The sequence below is a fragment of the Podarcis pityusensis genome, assembly GCF_964106645.2.
Source record: "Podarcis pityusensis genome assembly, chromosome: 5".
Classification (NCBI taxonomy): domain Eukaryota; kingdom Metazoa; phylum Chordata; class Lepidosauria; order Squamata; family Lacertidae; genus Podarcis; species Podarcis pityusensis.
Genome location: NC_138032.1, coordinates 17,828,009 through 17,842,341, shown reverse-complemented (window position 1 = coordinate 17,842,341; position 14,333 = coordinate 17,828,009). Strand labels below are relative to the sequence as shown.

At 40.7% G+C, this 14,333-nt stretch overlaps 1 protein-coding gene across 1 annotated transcript in view; it reads right to left on the bottom strand.

The window, feature by feature from the left end:
• Nucleotides 1–14,333, bottom strand: part of SI (sucrase-isomaltase) — a 127,749-nt gene that overhangs the window by 76,491 nt on the left and 36,925 nt on the right. Inside the window, exons 19-27 of the mRNA XM_081007704.1 lie at nucleotides 13,926–14,010; nucleotides 11,548–11,604; nucleotides 9,999–10,123; nucleotides 9,198–9,286; nucleotides 7,174–7,223; nucleotides 6,012–6,182; nucleotides 3,698–3,847; nucleotides 1,991–2,194; nucleotides 1,440–1,594 (exon numbers count right to left, since the gene is read on the bottom strand). Of these exons, the coding sequence (XP_080863830.1) occupies nucleotides 1,440–1,594; nucleotides 1,991–2,194; nucleotides 3,698–3,847; nucleotides 6,012–6,182; nucleotides 7,174–7,223; nucleotides 9,198–9,286; nucleotides 9,999–10,123; nucleotides 11,548–11,604; nucleotides 13,926–14,010 (1,086 nt within the window). The remainder of the gene's footprint in view (nucleotides 1–1,439; nucleotides 1,595–1,990; nucleotides 2,195–3,697; nucleotides 3,848–6,011; nucleotides 6,183–7,173; nucleotides 7,224–9,197; nucleotides 9,287–9,998; nucleotides 10,124–11,547; nucleotides 11,605–13,925; nucleotides 14,011–14,333) is intronic.

Below are 14,333 nucleotides of genomic sequence, written 5' to 3'. Positions count from 1 at the left end.
CCAAAGGCTTACAGGAGAACAGAACACTTCTAGGGGTTTTAACCATGAAACAGTAATATTTTCTCAGTTCACCCATTCTTTAAAAACTAGCATACTTACACTGAAATCTATTACGTGATCCTTGCAGACTTTTCCAACTTTATCTAAACCCTCATCTCTATTCTCCACCAAACCCCATGGATCCCCATGACCAATCACCATTTTAAATCTCCCAACTTTCCTCCAAATTCTGCCTTCCGCAGCCAGGGCGACATGGGCCTAAAGTTAGACTTTAAAATGGTGTGGCAAGCATTAAGTCACATCCTAACAAATATGCATAGCAGTCTTCCTCTGGCCTGGGGATTGACAAATCTGTTAATTTTGCTCCTTTAAGGGAGCAAACCTGTACACAAGAAGCTGGGGGTAAAGCAAGCTGGTGTAAGTTAAAATGGAGTAAAGTCACACCAGATCCAAATTCAGGTGTGAAGTTAAACCAGATCCAAATTACACCAGATTCAGCAGAAGGGCTCTGCTTTACCCTGGCGAAGAGAAAACATGCCTCTAGAACAGTGGTCTACATTGAGTTGCAAGATCACATGACAAGGCTGAAGAGGCTTAAGATCCAGCCTAAATCTCCCTGCTATGTGTCTCCATAGAAAAGCGCTTTCTGATAGTTTCACTAGAGGGAAAGTCTCTTCTGTAGTGGTGCCCATATGATGGAGACACCTTTCCTCTCAGCTAAGGGAAGCACTGACATTAATTACCGTACATTTAGGGATCTTTTAGGAGCACATTTATCCTGTCAGGCCTTTGCCTGACGGTATATCTTAGTATGTTATAATTTTATAGTTTTATAATTTTAGCTCTCTCCTAGTCTTTTGGTTGCATTTTTGCTTACATTCTAAGGTTTTTATATGTATTTTAATATTGTTTACTTCCTTGAGAATTGACACAGGAGGATCAATGACGCACGCAACAATCCACCTGATTCTCTCTCCTTCTAAATTCAGTTTTAAGAATGATATTCATAGTTCATGCTAGTTGCCGTGATAATAAAGTTGTATAAAGTGGCTTGTTCATACCCTTTCAAAGGTCAGTCAGTGAAAAATAAGCATGTAAGATAAATTGGTGGACGATTGGATAGATGAAAGTCAAATACTCAGAGCTAGCTAAGAAGCAAATAATAATAATAATAAAAAGCAGTAGGGAAGTTTCTTAAATAAATATAACTGCCGTGTGCTAATTTTTGCAGAAAACAGCCCTTGAATCATGTGATTGCAGAAATACACTGCAAGTAAAAATAAGACCATCTGTGTAAGTGCCATTTGAGAAAAGAAGCAAAACAACAACAACCACATCTCTGCCCCCCACCCCATGAACTTTGTAGTAACTTGGGGAACAACTTGGTTTGTTTTCACACTTGTTCTATTTATTGCCCAGTTGTACAACCATCCACTTACATGACTGTTCCAGTGCTTCTGCGCCTAATTTGAATACCAAATGGATTGTTCTGAACTGCCACATCATAGAGGCGTTTCTCATAGGTGCTTGCAGGTGTGCTGGGGACGTTCAGTGGCACTGGGACTTCATACCTTTTGTTACTGTAATCATAAATCTGCAAGGAGGAATGGGTATTGCTTCCTTAGAACAAAGATGTTGCAGAACATAGATCCCAAGGCTGGAATCTTCCTGTCCATCCCCCACCCTGCCCCATTAATAATAGGAAATCTCTTTAAAAACAACAGAATCTTCCTTTTGCTTTTTCGGGGCAAAGGAGAAACATTGTTAGGGCCAGATGAACAGCTGCACACGATTCGAAATCCTTGATGGGTAGTGCCATCAGCAACATTTGGGAATATATTTCCTCTTTCATATTTTGGAACCAGCAAGGTTACAACTGCTTTGCCAGGCTACAATTAGTAGTATGAATCAAAAAGCTTTCGCGATTGATGCGAAAGTCACAGGCGGACTGTTTCAAGATAACTAGCTGCGGTATTTGCCTCGAATTTACCTTAAATTGAAGCATGTTGTTCTCATGGTATTTCACCTCCAAGCGAAGTGTGTCAATGGGTGTGACAGAAACTCTTGGGCGTCTAACAGGTCCATTGCCTCTGCCAAGGTTGACCGTTAAACCGGAAGGTGTGTACTGAATTTCTTCAACAGTATAACCATCATTGGATGGGTAGTAGCAGAATGGGACAGGTTCAACAGCTGGCTGTTGAGAGAAAAGACCTTCTTGTATATAAGGCTTAGAGGCTCAAGAGTAGGCTTTCCAATGAGGTGAATGGAAGATGATATTTTCATTAGCTCCAGACACAATTTGTTGAACCAGGAAGTACTGGAAGCCATACTCCCCATGAATTCCAGCAACAAATCCTATTTTCATTTGTTAAGAACCCTTTCTGGTGTTAAATGGCTCACCAAGTCTATTTTGACCAGGTCTGCAGATTCTATGGCTCCCACTGGAGGAGTCTTACCATTTGCCTCCCTGTTTCATCTACTTCAACCCATAGTCACTATGCCCCAGTAGAGAAATTATATGGCAGATTCTAAGTTGCCTGCAGCAGAGGTGTGAACAGAAAGAAATCCATTGGATCCCTCTCAGTAGGGAGAGTTAAGCACGCACTTAAGCAAAGAGGAATCCAGAAAGCAAAACTTTAGCTGGATCTCAGCCAAAGATAGCTTGGCTGCAGTAGTTACAGTGCTGTGTGAACAGGGCCTGAGAATATTTGCAAGGGCGACTATGCAGAATTAGATAAACTAACAGGAAGGAGTCGAAACCGGCGAGACCAGAAATTCATGGAAGACTGCAGTAAATTTACGGACTATTTGAAAAGTAATTGTGAAGAGCAGATGATGTTTGTAGGGTTGCAAGAAATTTTGTGAGGAGTATTATTAGAACTAATGTAAAAATGGACAAGGGGGAAGATGATTTGTTAAGAGATGTAAAGGCAATATAAAGTTAAGAAATGCATAAGAAGTGGTTAAAACGGTGGATCATCAGAGGTGCTGATGGAAGTCCAAAAAGATTGTATAAGTGATAAGTTTTGTGGTAGATTTTATAATTTATATGTTAAAATTAATAAAAAAATATTATTAAAAAAGAGAGTATTGGCAAGGGCAGTAAACATCATCATCATCACTTCTAATAGCAACAAGGTGGTGAGTGCTACCAGGGCTGTAGCCAAAACTGGGCAATCTGGAAACAAGAGGGAAACTAAACTGAAGAGGCAAGAAGCTACCAAACAACAACAATAACCTGATGGGAACTGAGTGTACCTGCTAACCATGGAATGTTGAACAACGCTTTTGGGGTTAGGGGAAGAAATAGAGCAGAATGGACAAAGAGAAGAATGCCCTGCTTGGAAGGAATGACTTCTTGGAACCCTGAACAGGAGTGCTCCTTTTAAAATCGTGGATACACTGAAACATTTTGTTGTCAAACCCACTTTCTACATTTATTTACCAAGCCTGCACCATTGCACTGAAATGCTTATCTTTTTAAAAACAGGACCAAATAAGTTTCAAGAAAAATGCAGCAAGATATTGAGAAAGAACAAGAGGGATAGGCATACTTGATGTCTGAAGCGGCATCTTCTCTCACATCCATGACTGTGAGTAAAAGGGAAAGGACTGAGACCAGTGTACTGTGCTCATGGCCAACACACCCCTAATCATCAAAGCATATATGGGTTTATACTGTATGTGTGTTACTTACACTCCAGGTACAGCCAAGAGCCTCACATTTTTCTTTTGTTGCATTTGGCTCAAAATGACAATCAAATCTGTTACTGTCACTGAAGACCTGTTCCCAGGAGACTCTGTGATCTTCTCCCAGTTTAAGCTGAAGGTTTGTTATGGTGGCAACCTACAAAAATGAAGAGTAAAATCCAAGTTGTAAATGCCACATGCATAAAAACTGTATTTATTTATTTATTTCATTTATGAATTGCTTCCCATGAAATATCCCAAAGTTATTAAAAATTATCCCAAAATTATTAAAAATATCCCAAAGTTATTAAAAAATGAAAGCATCAATAAAAAGTTGGTTAAAAGTTTTCACAAATTATTTACTGATAACATAGATAGATAAATTAAGATAGATAAATTAAGGATCTGTACAGTTTTTTAACATGCAGAAAATAACATATGTTGATAAACCAGAGAGAGGAGCTGAGGGAAGTCTGGGGGGGAGGGGAGGGGGGTTATGTTTTGGGCAGGGGAAAGGGAAAAAATGGGGGGGATTCAAGGATGATATTTTTGGGGGGATAAAATGTCATGTTGAAACGACTAATAAAAAAAATTAAAAAATGAAAGCATCGGATAGATAGATAAATAGATAGAAAGAACAGATACGGTATTTTTCTGTGTATAAGACTATATTTTTTCCTAAATTTTTGAAGTTTAAAATAAGGGGTCGTCTTATACACGGATAGTGCATAGTGCATTTTCTTAATTTTGAGTCCCAAAAAATAGGGGGTGTCTTATACACAAAAAAATACAGTATATTCTAGTCTGTATCTATAACAGATTTAAATCCACTATAGATACGGACTGGACTATACCTATCGCATATTTCTTGTGCCTGATACTTTACAAGTGGCAAAGGAGAGGACCCTGTTTTATGGGGGTTACAATCTAAAGTTCAGCACACAAAGAAAGGCATTGTGGGAAGCAGATCAAGGCATAAGACATAGCAGGGGACAAAGCAGAGGCAGTAGTTAAGGGTTGTAAACCTGGGAGAACAACTGCCATTTGCATTTGAGTGAGAATTCTTAGGTGGGAAGCTGCCTTGAGATTAATGACTGTGCAATAGATGCCTGACTATTAATATTCAGAAGACCAATATCCATCCAAATCTTGGCTTCTTAGTTCAACATGTATTGATATTTTTTTTTTGGGGGGGGGGGGGAAATCAAGGTCACATGATGTATGCACATGTGCTAACTATTTATGACTGCAACAAGAGGGCCAATAGATTCCCCCCACCTTTGAAACAGGTTTTAAGTGACCGAACTGCATCCACAGAGGTGCAGAACTCTTTGAAGGACTTCTATCCAGCAGGCATTTATGGAAAGACCATGTGACCCAGGAACAGCTAGTATGGTGGGGCATGGCTGCTTATGGGGTGCTTATAAAAATTAACGCTCTAGAATTGTATAAGAATTAGAGCCAGTGTGGTGTAGTGGTTAAGAGCAGTAGACTCGTAATCTGGTGAACCGGGTTTGATTCCCTGCTCCTCTACATGCAGCTGCTGGGTGACCTTGGGCTAGTCACACTTCTCTGAAATCTCTCAGCTCCACTCACCTCACGGAGTGTTTGTTGTGGGGGAGGAAGGGAAAGGAGATTGTTAGCCGCTTTGAGACTCCTTAAGGGGAGTGAAAGGCGGGATACCAAGTCCAAACTCCTCCTCCTCCTCCTCCTCCTCCTCCTCCTCCTCTTCTTCTTCTTCTTCTTCTTCTTCTTCTTCTTCTTCTTCTTCTGTTCCCTACTGCTTAGCAGCAGCCAATGATGTGGATCAGATATAGACAAACTCGGCCCTCCAGATGTTTTGGGACTACAATTCCCACCATCCCTGACAACTGGTCCTGTTAGCTAGGGATGGTGGGAGTTGTAGTCCCAAAACATCTGGAGGTCCAAGCTTGCCTATGCCTGATATGAATGCACTGATGCTAAGAATGTGGCAATTTATAATTACACATCACAGAAGAAATGAAGGAAGTGGGTCAGTGGGTTTAGCACAGTGCAAGTGGGTTCAGTGCAGTGTGCAGGGACTCGCTGAGCGGGCGGCTTGGTTCGGGGGTGGCTCGGGGGCCGGTTAAATGACCCCCATGGGCCACTTGTGGCCCATGGGCCTTAGGTTGCTGACCCCTGCTGAATAATATATCACAGCCTACTTGAGGTTGGACATGTCTGACATAAAGCAATGGTTGGTGCTCCTTACAGACTATTTGTCTGTAACCTGATCCTAAGCACCATATAACACATAGCATAAGAGATTCACTTCCATGTGTTTATTCAAAGACATTTACCTTATCTGCAGCACTGTAAGTGACTTGGAGATTCTTATTCTGAACCACACCATTTGAAATAACCGTCACTCCTGTGGCGTTATAGGGCAATCCAAGGATTCTAAGTTCATCAAATATGAAAGTATTTGAATCTGTATAGCCATTCTGTGCCACTGTCATATATAAGACATTCTGAAAAAACAAAAGGTATGCAGACAATATTGTTACAGAAATCTTGCAACAAAGAACGACTATAGTTATGCATATCTGTGGCTTTCTGTGAGTAATCTTAAGGCCAAAGTAAGTCCTGCAACATAGAAATGAACACCAAGTCATCATTTTCATTTTGCTGATTTTAAATATGATATGTTTGACAAATTTTGGGGGAAACTGCAGTTGAAATCTAGCTGTTATAAAATAAGTGGTTCACTAGAGCTTATAGAAGAAAATCAATGCAATTTAGACTGCACGCTTCAGAGTTAAACCCTATTGAGTTGAATGGGACATATGCTCAGATAAGTGTTTATAGGATTACTGCCTTACAAATGGAGAACGTATGTTTAGTACTATTGTGTAAGTCACACTGATTTCATGTTAGGAAAAGAGAACAAAACTGATTTCTCTAGGATTTTCTCTACAATAGTGTTTCCCAGCTGAAGCATTAAAAAATATATAATAATGATGATACGTTTCACAGTGATTATCAAAAAAGTTTGAGCCTTGAAACAGTGGCTTAGAAGGCAATTAATAAATCAATAGTAATAATATTATAGTAAATTTTCTGTCTATTTTCAAGCATGGTGCGAAGGTGGAAATGTACATCCTGGCTTGTCATGAATCTGAAGCAGTCTAACACTTCAGAGTGCTGTGTCTTCCAGTCAGTTCTTCTCCATTCTATATTCTACATTCTACATTCTAAATTCAACCAAATTTATGTACTGATAAATTGCTACAGTCTAGGACTGTAGTAAAATAGATAACTGGGTCAAGTTCAAGATTTCTGTGCTGATATACAAAGCCCTGAACAACTTAGGTCCTTATATCCCAGCCAACCACTGGAAGCCAAAGTCAATTAGGCCAACTTAAGTTAAGATAGTGGAAAGCACACCAGATCCAAACTCCATTCAGGACAATTTTGGGGGCAATGTCATCACAGCTCTAATGCTAATGAAAATATACTTACATTGGTGACATTAAATTGATATAAGAGATAGTGTCCATTTTTCACTGTATCTAAAACATAGGGAAAAGAATGTACAATTTTTAACCAATGTGTCACAAAACAAAGATTTATTAATTCATATTGACCACAACATGAGGTAAATTACTCTGCAGAACTGTTTGTAGGTGTCTGTGTTTTTGTACGAGGGGGAAATAAAATAAAATATCAACTTCTCAAAATTTGCCGTTCCTGCTGGAAGACATCTGACATGCAAATCATGTAATAACTAAATAAAAAGTGTTTTGGTTTGCATGTTGTTTCAAAGGCGTGAATCTGTTAGATTTTTTTCTTTAAATGCAAAGTGATTAAAATTGCAAATTTACTGAGGATGTTACCCCCCCCCCCCCCGCCACCTTGCCAATTATCAGTGATGGTTCTGGCTGCCTTGCCCTCCCAAGAAGCTCTCTTCCCTCCAAAATCAGGCCAGGCGTGGAACAAAAGGCAATGACCATGCCATGAAGGCAGTACAGCTGCTGCCACTATACATCAAGAACAGAAGCATAATGAGCACTGGTACAGATCTGCAAATTATCTTTGTGAATCATATGTTAAGGCTCACTAGAGTTGTCAGTTTTTAACCCGCAGCTGTGGTTTTTAACATCAGTTTGCTGTACACCAAACTTTCAGATTTGCTCGGATCAAGGTGCTGTTAAAAGTCACGAGATGAGGCCAAGGCCTTTTTTAAAAAAAATAATACATCTGTCCAATTTGCAACTCCACCTCAGCACAGACGCAGTCACTGCTCCAAGGAGGAAAATAAGGGGAAAGTGTGTGCTGAATAATTTACAATTTACTCTGACATTCTAATATCCTGAGCTTTACGCATGGGATTCACTGCACTTGTGACATTTCACTCCCACTCTCATACTTTCAAAGTTCAAAATTGCAAAACAACATGGCATTATGGATAAAGAAAGCTTAATAAACGGTATGCCTGTCAAATGCATACACAACGTTTGGAGTCGCACTACATTTCAGTCCCAGAGAATCAGTGTTACAAGGGTTCTTTTCCTACACTAACATCTGTTAACAAGTGTGTGTGGTTGTGTGTGTTCAAGTGCAGCTGAAGAAATTGCCCCAGCACAGAAAAAAGTACAGTCCTGATCTAGAGCTTCCAATCAGATACAAGAACTCTAATATTGATATTGAGCTAATGCACTTTTAAGGTATTTTCCACGAATTTTAAATAAGACTGGGACAACTACAGGAAACACTCCAGGCAACTCTAGCTCCCAGGTGATCCAACCAAATCTTAATCAGCTTGGAGGGAGGATTGCCAACAATATAAATATAAAATATAAAAGGGAGCGTGTTTACAAGTTATAAAAAACAAGGGTTGTAAACTGAGTGAGAGAGCATCTGCTTTGCATGTAAGAAAGGTTCCAGGTTCAATTCCCTGGCAAGTAGGGATAAGGCTGTCCCCTTGTCTGAAATCCTGGAAAGCTGCTGTCAGTCAGTGTGGACAGCACTAGGCAAGACAGATTAATAGTCTGACTCTGTGTAAGGTAGGTTCTTTTGTTCCTCTGTCTGGAGAAGAAAGAGGCTGTTGAGAAGGGACAATGTAGAAGCCAACTTTTCCTATACTATAAATATTGGTCATGAGCAGGATTCACCTAATGAGCCCCATCAGTCGTTGCACAACGACTTCTGCTTCTGCAACGTGGCTTTCTCCCCCTCTCTTCCCCCTGCGTACCCCCCAAAATTGGGGGACCAGGGGAACCCGCACAGCAGTACATGAGGGGAGGATAGGAGGGATCACTCCATCTGGCAAACTGCAATGCTTCCACAAAGGGAATATTGAATCATAATGCAACATTGAACTCCATCCCATTTCTTTGAAATACAAAGCATGTTTCAAAATACTGTTCCCAGAACTTCTAAGTTTCTCTGCCCACAGATAAGATGGAGAATTTGAAGAGGCCATCTGCAGACATCTGGCTTTTATACAATTATCACTTCCATTATTCTTACATTAGTGGGCTTACCTCTGGTTACTCCATCATCCCAGAATAATTCTCCAATTGCTTTCCCGGCATCATCCAAGGCAATTATAAGTCCCATAGGTTTTGAACGGCTATTAAAAAACAACACATGGCTATGTTTTACAGGGTTCACAAAAGCTCAAGGATTACAGCTTGACAAGTTGTCATTATTAGAATGTGGACATCATCACTGATCTACTGTCTACACTGTAATGAATGTGAATACGAACATTTCATTCATCGTCACAGACATTGATAACGTCCTGGGTAAGAAGAAAACTTAATCTAGATGCTAAACCAAATAAGCGCCCCCATTCATTGTAGCATTGTAGAGCCATTCATTTGTTCCACTCACAGAGCAGCTGAGAACATATGGGCTCATGACAAGGTTACCTCATGTGAGAAGCTTTGGGTTGTAATGCTAAGTAAACTTCGGTGGAGCAAGGGACACTTATTGTACAACCATTTTGCAAAAACATGTATGTGTTTCCACATACGTCATTAAACGAGACAAATGCAGAGATGTCCATTTCACCAAAATTTACCACCCTATCTCCAACCCAAATAATGGGTGGTTATTTCTGAGTAAATAAGTAAGGCATTCCTCCTAGAATGAGACCTTAGTCGGCCAGCTACTGTGGGTCATTTCACATCCACAGAAGGAGAAATGGACCCCAATGAATTCTACTGTACTTGTTCCTCAATAAGATGAAACAATATCTTTCAGAAAACTCCACTCCATGGTCTACAATCATAGAAGTCATGGAAGATTAAATTAATGGCTCACAACCTAGCCATCAGTACCTGTAAACAGTTGTGTTAGCTGGTTGTTGTGTAGGGAAGATGTAGCCTCCTCTGAGGTGAAGTCCTATTTTGTCTGCCGGGAGACTCAGCTGAACCGTTTGCTTCCTCAAAGGAAATACTACGCCCTAATATTTAAGAAAAATGGAGGACACAGTAGATATTTACAATATTCATAGGTTAGATACGTACAATATCCATAACTTCTATCCAAAGTTTTATATCAAAACTTGCAATCTCCTTGTAGAATCTCAAGGAAGTGTATAATAAAAATAATTTATTTACTAAAAGATTATGAAAGCTGAATGCTGAAAACAACTTCTTAACAGCATATTTCCCTACTCGTTACAAATGCTGGTCATCCAATTATACAACAACTTTTAGAAGCCAAAGCACCAGAGCACCAAAACAGCACCAAGGGAATTTCATTTCCTCTTTTCCCCAGTGCACCCCCAAAATCTTATGTATCCTTCTAAAGCTGATTTTGAGGGCTCACAAGGAGCTGCAAAGAAGAGACGTTTAAGTCCACTTGTGCAAATCAGTTGACTTGCGTGGCAAGGACCTGGACCCCTCCAGCTTCCCCGGAAATAAAATATACTGGGTTAATGGGATAAATAAGGCCACAACTTTATTGGTTGCAGATGTGAGTGGTACTGGCTTAGGCAATTGGGTGAAGCAAGACTATAACCTGACCCCTGTATGCCTGCAGGAAGTCTCTTTGAAGGGTTAACCACCGGTGGGGGGGAGCCCTTTGATGTACATCAAATGAGCACACACACCCCCGGGTCACCGTTGGGGATGTGCCATAGCCCCAGTCCACGCCCAGGCTTCAGACAGGGACCACACCCCTGGAACCCTTACCATGGAGGGGCAGGCGGAGGCAACAACCTCCCCTCCCATAAAAGGCTTTCCCAATGCCTAGCCTCACAAAGTTGTGACGATTGCTACAAGGTAGGCAAAAACCAAGTGGCTAGATCAGGCTTCCTCAACCTCGGCTTTCCAGATGTTTTGAGACTACAATTCCTATCATCCCTGACCACTGGTTCTGCTAGCTAGGGATCATGGGAGCTGTAGGCTAAAAACACCTGGAGGGCTAAGGTTGAGGAAGCCTGGGCTAGAGCCAATTCTGCCAAGTGGAAAAATTCCTACCCGGCCCCAACAACCAGGCAACCGACATAAGTCATAGCAAGGTCATAGTTGAACCACGAAAAAGAAGGTGGGTGGGCTGGGAGATCCGATGACTGGAAGCAGAAGGGGCAGCATCTCCAGTTGTGCCAACATTTAAGTGGGTGGAGCCATGCCCTTAAGCAAGCCCAATTGGTTGGGCTGAAGGAGCTGCAACCGGGAACCCAGCTGATGTGGGTGGCTTACCTCCACCCACTCCAGGGTCGGTTCCTGCCCGCAAAGCAGACTCTCCCTAAAGGGGAGCTGACCTAGCAGAACAGGAGTGTTGGGTGACACCATCAGGGTTTAGTCTGAACCAGCACACATGGAAACTTATGCAGAACATTTCCCTTTTTTTCTAAAAGAAAACAAAAAGTTATATACTTACTGTCTCATAATCATACCAGGCAGCATCAGGCATGTATGCAGTCACTATATCTGTACCCTGAAATTTAAATAAGCAAGAATTTCACTTGTCAAGTGAAGTCAAGCTGACGGGATGACACAAAATTCATAGGTAACAGTAATTCCATAATAATAAAATTACAGAATAGAATTTATTTTAATAATCGCCGTAAGGGAATTGAAGTTCATCAGAAAAGTCTCCTGTACAAGCCTCAGCAAAAATGCCTCGGAGCTGTTGCCCCATTCATTTCACTGTGACTTGGGTAGGTGAGTATCCTACTGGATTTCTTTCTAGCTACAGGACCTGTGAAACAGCTAAATAATCAGTCAGAATTATTTTTATCCATATTCAAAATAAAACACCAGTCAGCAAATGTCAGCACACTAATGCAGGAAAAACAAGAAGACCAAACAAGTAAGTGGATCAAAACTGATAGCCAGTCAGACCTACTGCCAATTAAAAGAATGTTTGAGAAAGTTCAAATTTTAAATGATAAATGCATTTTTGGTTCATTTTTTGCAGGCGTAGGGAACCTTTGGTGCTTCAGATGTAGCTGAACCAAAACTCCCATCGTCTGTGCCCATTTGTCATGCTTGCTGGGACTGATTCAGCAATATTCAGAGATTCTGCAAAGCTTACTTAGCAAACCAGGAAGTTCTCGTTTTAGAACCAATACATTTCTCCCTAATCCCTATGCCCAGATAAGTGCATTTAGGATTACATGGTAGGGCTATACTCAAGATTTGGCCAAAATGAAAACAGAATTGGGCTGATTCATGACCATTTGTGCCCAGTCCCAATTGGGCTGAAGGAATTACAAGTCACTAGAGAGTGGTCTGATTTGAGCAAATCTGTAGCACAAAACAGTGCCTCAGAAAATCAGACTGTGTCCAAACTGTTGGAATTATTAATTATGACACCATATAAGAAGCACATTAGGGAGGGAAGAGTGGGGAGGACACTTTGAATGATCTTACCCCACTCAAAACTCTCCAATCACAGCACTTGGAGGAAAGGTGGCAAATCCTTAAAACGCAGAACTCTTCTTAAAAATCACTTCTCTTATAAAGTGTTAGGTGGCATTTGCTGAGCTTGTGTTTGTTTTCTATCCTTTCCCAATCCATTCCAGTCCAATCTTTATCGTTTTTAATAAAATGTTTGTTACCTTTGTTTTAGCATTCCCACCCACTCCCATTTTGGCTCTGTTTTATGTAAGGTTTATTTATAGCTGTGTTCGGCTTTCTATTTCTGTCTTTATTCGTATTTTGTTATGCATTTGTATGTCTTCTGAGTATATTGTACACAGTCCAGTACATTATTACAGTATAGCTGTTTTCTGATTATTAATACTGTACTTCCAACTGCTAAACAGGCAACAGATAGCAAGCAATACAACAGCCTAATTGTGTGGTGAATAATTTAATTTTCTTCTTATTGGTAATTCTTATTAATATTATTATCATTATATCCAATTGCTAACTACAAACAAGAAGCAGCCAGCTTGTGTGATGTAGTCTAAGTGAGGTTACACAATTTCATTTTATCTGTTATTAGTAACAGGTCAGCCAGCCAAATATTGTGGGCATATCAGCCAGCCTTATTAATTTTCTTATTATTCAGCATTATTACTATTATTATGACAGTTATGGTTCTGATAATCACAGTGAACATTATTTATTTCAAATAATATTTTTATTTCCCCCTCACTCACTGCAATCTACCCCATATGACAAGGTTTGTTCTGTGACTCCAGTGAATATGTTACTCTTTTTTTCATTGCTGACTATCCGTCCCTCAAAAAAGACTTCTGTACCTGTATTATTCCCCTCATACATATATTCTTGCTGCTGTGTGCTGGTGTCTGCCTGAAGCTGCCTGCCCATGCCTAGTATCTTAAGCATGGGGGGGTCACTTTCTTTTTTTTTTCTTTTAACTTTCTTTAAAAAAGCAAATTTTAAAGGTGGCTAGCTTGCAAGTTGTAAGGACGCAGGTGGCACTGTGGGTTAAACCACAGAGCCTAGGATTTGCCGATCAGAAGGTTGGCGGTTTGAATCCCCGCAACAGGGTGAGCTCCTGTTGCTCGGTCCCTGCTCCTGCCAACCTAGCAGTTCGAAAGCACGTCATAGTGCAAGTAGATAAATAGGTACCGCTCCAGCGGGAAGGTAAACAGCATTTCCGTGCACTGCTCTGGTTCGCCAGAAGCGGCTTAGTCATGCTGGCCACATGACCCAGAAGCTGTACGCTGGCTCCCTCGGCCAATAAAGCGAGATGAGCACGGCAACCCCAGAGTCAGTCACGACTGGACCTAATGGTTAGGGGTCCCTTTACCTTAGCTTGCAGATTACTAAAATTAGACATACCGCATCCAGGACTGGAGTAATAAGAAGACCAGGCCCCCACAGGAACTGCCTGTCAATAGCCCAGGTGGCTGGATCTGCATAGAATCTAAGTGAAGAAGACAATGTTAATATTATATTTGTTGACAGAAAACTTATTGTGTTACACTTCACGGTTTAGTGGCATCTGAATGTCCTTCCTTCCTCCCTTCTTTCCTTCTCCCCTCCCCGTTTCTTTTTCCTTTAGCATTGTATGCATCAGATTGTGAACCTGTGAATCTGTACACCTCTTAGAAAATTTCAGGCACTTTTACAATTAACAACTTAATTCTGAAATCTGTGGCAAAAAACGGCAAAACTTCAAACTCGGAAGTTTAGAATATATTGGCATATTTTTGAATTCCACTGATGACAAGAAACATGCTTCTGTAC